General features: G+C 38.3%; 1 protein-coding gene across 1 annotated transcript; it reads right to left on the bottom strand.

The window, feature by feature from the left end:
• Window positions 1–376: 376 nt before the first annotated feature.
• LOC114309786 (endo-1,4-beta-xylanase 1-like) lies at window positions 377–6,004 on the bottom strand. Its single transcript, XM_028255592.2, has 8 exons — window positions 5,208–6,004; window positions 5,061–5,120; window positions 4,008–4,372; window positions 3,750–3,909; window positions 3,196–3,545; window positions 2,708–2,885; window positions 2,042–2,578; window positions 377–1,671 (listed from the first exon to the last, which is right to left on the bottom strand). The coding sequence occupies exons 1-8, from the start codon at window positions 5,277–5,279 to the stop codon at window positions 556–558; spliced, it is 2,838 nt and encodes a 945-aa protein (XP_028111393.2). The 5' UTR covers window positions 5,280–6,004; the 3' UTR covers window positions 377–555.
• Window positions 6,005–6,235: the final 231 nt, after the last annotated feature.

Here is a 6,235-nt window from a genome sequence, read left to right as displayed (position 1 = left end):
ACAAAAACTTGAAACTTAACCTCCTAACCAACTACACTACATCCAGGGATTGGTCCAAGGAATTTCGAACTTGAGACCTGGGGTCTTATTCCCCAGGCCTTTACTAATTGCGCTACCGCCTTTACCAAGTACAGTAAGCAACTTTATTACCAAAAAAAAATAGGATATACAAATTCTATCATTAGGATGGTAAAACAAGTCAGATCAAGCTTGCCTTGAAAAACTTCGACTTTAAAATATTTTGAAGCTAATTACTTGTTTAGCTTTTGAGCAGATCTCAAACCTTTTTATACAGTCATGGACATTATAAAATGTTTAGTACACATCAAGAAAATGTTAATAGTTGCAAAGGAAACAATTAGTTCAGTCAATAAAATAACACAAACGGCAATACCATGTTTTTATTCCTTAATCTTTAATTTGCAAATGAAGCAACAGATCAAACATTTTCAATTAAGGATGTACACAACCATCAACAAGAAATGTAGTATTGCAGACTTACACAACTGTATTTTTTTGAACTTGTTTTTACAAATCATTTTCATCGCTACCCAGCTATAAATTTATGCTTATCACCACCGGAGACTCACCCTCATTGACAACAAATGTTTTGGAAACTTTCTTTAAAGCAGTAACAACCTGCACTTCATATGTACCTTGAAAGCCTCTGAACTCGAACTGTCCTTGTTCATCAACGTGCCCGTGAGCACGGGACAGCCACTCGTCCTTCAGATCGAGGTACCTCTTACCGGCTTCATTAATATCACCTTCAGCATTCACCAACTGCGCATGGTCTCGGCTCATAAATAACTCCCAGAATCCCCACAACATTACACCATCCACTGCAGGATGAGCAAAAGCTTCCCGAAGCATAACTTCCAAGTCATCTGCTCTAATGTGCTCGTTGATGGAAGACACATCAAGCTCAGTGAACCATATTGGAAGACCAAGAATACCCAATTTATCAAGAGCAGAACAGACTATGGGCCCAACAGGACTATCTATGTGTCCCTGAATTCCGATTCCTCCCACTGGAGCCCCTTGTTCCTGGAGGTCAAGGATATGTTGAATGTACTTTTCGGGAGATGATCGAGTGTCACATCCGTCCTCGACATGATAATCATTCACGAATAGGATTGCAGATGAATCTAGTTGATTCGCAGTCTTGAACATGTTTGCGCGGATATCTTTACCCAAGTGGTCCTGATAAAATGATCCGTGCAGCATTTCATTGTTCACATCATAGTGTTTGAACTTGCCTTTGTAGCGTGTGAGGAGGCCCGTTAGGCGGTTTTGAACAGCGGTCATCATATCATTTTTGTTCAGAGCTCGTATCCAGGATTGAACCGTGCTTTCGACCTCCCAGAAGATGCAATGGCCACGGGTTTCAATGTTGTGGCTCACACACAAGTTCAAGAGCTCATCAGCGTCCCTGTAGTTAAAGTTTCCTTGTTGTGGCTCCGTCCAGTACCACTTCAACTCGTTTCCAAAGACAGCCCAGTTGAAATTTTTGGCAAAGAAATCAACGAAATCTTCGTTGTCTATGTTTGTTCTGCTCACACATGACCCGAAGGGAAAACTATTTTGTGTTTGTTTGACTTTCACGAAGGTACCAAGCAAACTGCTGGAGTCTGCTCCGGAGAATTTCAAGACGACATCACGCTTGCGTATCTGCATGTTAAAAAAAACAAGGTTTCAAATAAAAGTTGCAGCAATGAATTTCTATCTTTAATAAAACTTTTTTTCACCAATTCATGTGAGAAACATAATAAATAGTTAAACAGTTAAAGCTTTTTAATTCTGAAGGGTAACTGATGTAACAATGAAATTCACTGCCCCTTTTTCTTGACTCTGGGTGATCAACTGCTGAACATGCCTACTGCCTAGTCTATAGCCAACCAATTTCAAGAAAATAAATAGGAGGAAAAAAGCAAACTTAATTTCATGAACATGCATGGAAACAAAAATATTCCCTACTTCAGATGTACAGTTTATAGCATATAATCTATGAACTACAATATAAATCATGTCCAGCAATTACCTTATCAGTTTGCCTCCTTAAATGTCTGAACCTTGCCTGCCGATCAACTGGGAAAATTTGAAATCCACCAACCATCAAGTCAACGCCTGGAGCAGGACCTTGAACATAAACCATCACCTTATTTGGTTGCTTCTCAATTCTAAAAGACCCACCAATTTCATGCCATCTGTCATCATTAAGCTCGACTTGACCCCCATTGACCCACTGGTTATCGACACTAAGTGCAACATTCACATTCTGAGGCCCAGATGTTGTGGAACCAATTCGAACCCACGCAGACACTTGGTATGTCAAATAAAGTTTCAAATTATCGGTGATCATCTGAGCAGGACCCATCCACGTCTGGGTGCGATTGGTCACAAGAATGTAGCGACCACTTAGAGGCTCCTGAGGTCCCAGAGAATCTCTTGCCATTGGAGGAAGTATATGTGGTGAACCAGTTCCGACACTTAAAGTGCAACTACCAAGGGGAAACCAACCGTTGGTGCCATCGTGAAGGTTGCCATTGGTGAGTATGTTAACTCCATAAGCTACATTCTACAAAAGCACGAGAACCATATTATGTGTTTAAATTCTAAAATTTTGACATTGGAAGTATGGTTGGGAATAAATAAGTTGTGGTATACACATAAAACTCTCAATTTTTGAATCTTGAGTTCAACCAACCTCAAAATCTGGCGGAGGTGAAGGAGGGACTTTGTCAGCATGCTTTACAACTAAGCTGTTGAGAAGAATATCAGTGCCTGGGGGTGGACCTTCTAAATAAATTACCACTCTTGATGGGGAAGCATTTAGAAGAAATTTCCCCTGCAACTGTACCCAATCTTTGTCTGTGGCCTGCAAGCTTTAGAAGAAACCAACTACTTTAGCAAGGATCGGATTGTGAAGAAAACTTCCTATATCAAGTATGTCGCAAGTTTGACAAGAAGTAGGAAACCAAATATTCTTACATATCAAAATAATTAAATAAGGTGAAGATTGAGTGAAACATAATGCCAAATAATGTTCCATTCTACGATTTTCATTTATAAATCCAACATGTAGAGAGAAAAGTTCCAAAAAAAAAATGTTGAAGTTGAATGCCTAGACATGAGGATTCCCCCTTACAAAAGCAAGGTAATTATACAACTTGAGATAAGGTGAGAGAAACTTACTTGGCAATGCCTATGTATTGTTCACGGAGATCTGGTGTCTGAACCCACAATGTTGCCCGTAAATCTGCACTAGTGACATTGTTACCAAATATTCGAGCTATGGCAGTAATCTCATAAGCAAGCTTTCGCTGCACTCTTGCAGTTATCTCCTGCTGAATCCCATTCCAGCTCTGTGTGCGTTCTGTTGCAGACGCAAAGAACTTTCCAGACATTGGCATGATTTTTCCATCCCCCATCGACTCATGTAAAACAATCTTGCATCCTCTTCCAGACCAATTGTTAAGGCCATCCTCAAATCTTGGGTTTAATATGATGTTCTCATCTCCGGTGAAACATCCTGTGCTCATACCCTATCAAATCAGACAGGAAGATATACCAACAACAAACAAGTCATTTAAAAATTTATTTATTAAAAAAAAAAAGAAGAAAAGAAAACCAGAAAACTTTGATTTCTTCATTCCATTTAATCATCATGTGATCCCATTTTGCTGCTTATTTGCAGTCCTCGTGTTGCAATAGAATAAATGGGAAAATAAGTTAACTAATATACTTACACCACTTTCACTGGTATTGGGACACGAGATCACTACAGAATCTATGAGTAAGTCTATTCCAGCAGAAGGCCCTTCCAAATAAAATATAATCCGGTCAGGCAAAGTTGACAGTGAAAATGTGCCTTCCAATTTTTCCCACTGCCCTTTTGAAACAGAAGTCCTGCACACAGTGATTTCGTTAAAAAAATAAATAAATTAATTAATTAATTAACAAAGACCAGCATTAAGAAAGGAAAGAAAAAAATAAAAATCGAATACCTTCCAATGAACAAATAGCTAGTGGCTGAATCTTGGTATTCTAATTTCAGCGTGGCCAGGACATCAACAAAGCTCTGAAGAGGGCCTGAAACACCAACACGAGCAGAAACTGTATAGGTGGAACCCGGGGAAACTTTGCCTGTGATATCTTGTTCCAAACCTTGCCAACATTCTTTGCGATTTGTAATAACAGCATAATTACTGTCTGACTTTGCCAATAGTCCTTCACCGTCGCCAGACTCAGCTGAAACTATAAATGCATCACAACAGTTTGAATGCCATGAATCAAGCCCTTTAGAGAAGTCATGGTTCATTAAAACATTAGTAGCAACACTACTTGAGCTGTTTGTGTTTCCATTTGATTTCTGCAACGATGAAGAAGTTAGTTCAAACACCAAAAGCCAATACAAACACATGTTGAAAGATGGAACAAATTGAAATTGTCTATCACAAAACATTCCGATTTTGTTTCCTCATTGGTCAAGTAATTTCATCAATACCCAAAATAAGGGGAAACAAGGAATAAACAAACTCAAAGTTGCAGAGAAATGAGATGCTTCTTAACACTGGAACTGTTATTTAGACACATAACAACATTAATTGCATTCACAAGCCTGTATGCATGTTAAAATGAACCGTTACTTAGACACATAACAACATTAAATGGCTTCACATGTGTATGCATGCATGTTAAAATGTTCCAACTTTCACTAATGTAAACACAATCATGGGTTCAGTGTCATAATTCCCAACACTAACTCAAAACAACCCTTTTCATTTACCATTTATGGGCATACTTTGCAGTGCAAACTGCCAATAACATTTAATTCCTTATTTTGGGGACTTTCATGCACAGCGTCAGACAGCTACATAGCTAAATTCACTGATTTGGTTCAATACAATCCTTGTCTTCAAATCCTATCCACCCTCCCATTAATCACCAATGATATAAAAACAAAAATCAAGTACCCCAACTTTGAAGCAATGCTAGATACGCATTAACAAAAAAACCCACAGAAAACCCAGAAAGCAAGGAAACAGAACAGGCCGTACCTCGGAGTGAAAGTTGTTGGCATTGCTCGCTGATGGGTTCTCCATAGCTTCTCCAGATCCCTACAAAAACCACACAGTATCAAGAAAAACAGGATCAGAGAAATTTTAATGCGTATGAACAAAAAAAAAAGAGCAATCGAAGAGTACCTGTGAAAGGCTGTGCTTGCGATGGGTTTTAGAGACTCGACCTGTGAAGCAGCAAGTCGATAGCCTCCTCATTTATATACCCACCTCTCTCTCTCTGCCTCTGCGCCTCTGGGGCTTGCAATTTTGCAAGTGAAGTCTACGAAAATGGTGGGTCCATCCAAACCCACCAACCAATCAATCCCCTTTCCAACATTAAATTACCTTTTCGTCATCAGATGTTCCTTTTGTCTGGGTAATCCGAAACCCAGATTAAGATAATCTAAGAAATTGGAGTCTAAGGTTGTCTCTGTTTTTGCCTTTTCTTTGCTTTTTAGTTTTGATGATTGGATTACTTAGGCTTTCAGACTGGGTAAGCTCTGTTTCTAGCTCTAGCCCCCTTCAAATGCTTGAATTAGAATGGAAGGCTTATAGGGTTTATTATATGCTGTTATTTACCTTTTCCATTAATCTATTTTTTCTAGATTAGATACCTTGCTTTCTTTTAATGTTTCAGTTACAACTTACAAGGAAGGTTCATCAATTTGTTGGGTAGGTAAAGACTAGCTTTCATCAAACATGAGGCCTCTCTCTCTCTGTTTATTACCAAAATCTGATAATCTTTTTTTTTTTTTTTAGAGTTCATTCGATTGTGTTTAGTCCTATTTTAAGACCACGTGGAAATAGACAATTTCATAATGACAACTTTGGCAGATCGATTACCTGCAAGTACTCTGCTTTGTTAGTTAGGGGAATCGGACTTCTTTTGCCTGTTTGGGTTCAAGTTCCTCGTGAAAAAAGGCCTTTGCGTCCGGTTCTATGTCTTTATGTCTAACCCATGTACTCAAATATGTCTCCGTTCGGAAAGTGGATTCACTTTTTAATTTTTTGAATTTTTTTAACTATTTTAACTTGGATTAAAAAATTTGATTTGTGAATGACTTTTTAACTTTTTGACTTTTTTTATGAGAAAAGAGTGTAATGATTATGAGTTGGATGCGATACAATCTACACAAAAAATCCGTATTTCTTACATTTAATATACTTTTAAT

The sequence above is a fragment of the Camellia sinensis genome, chromosome 3, assembly GCF_055761805.1.
Source record: "Camellia sinensis isolate YWXY chromosome 3, ASM5576180v1, whole genome shotgun sequence".
Classification (NCBI taxonomy): domain Eukaryota; kingdom Viridiplantae; phylum Streptophyta; class Magnoliopsida; order Ericales; family Theaceae; genus Camellia; species Camellia sinensis.
The sequence above is the reverse complement of the archived record's forward strand: the minus strand, read 5'-3'. Positions and strand labels throughout refer to the sequence as shown.

Excerpts from the sequence above, each read along its gene's own strand:
- LOC114309786 (XM_028255592.2), bottom strand. The coding sequence starts at position 5,279 with ATGAGGAGGCTATCGACTTGCTGCTTCACAGGTCGAGTCTCTAAAACC. Across the intron at positions 2,579-2,707 it reads CACCTCCGCCAGATTTTGAG|AATGTAGCTTATGGAGTTAA; the intron begins GTTGGTTGAACT and ends GTGCTTTTGTAG. Across the intron at positions 1,672-2,041 it reads TAAGGAGGCAAACTGATAAG|ATACGCAAGCGTGATGTCGT; the intron begins GTAATTGCTGGA and ends TTTAACATGCAG.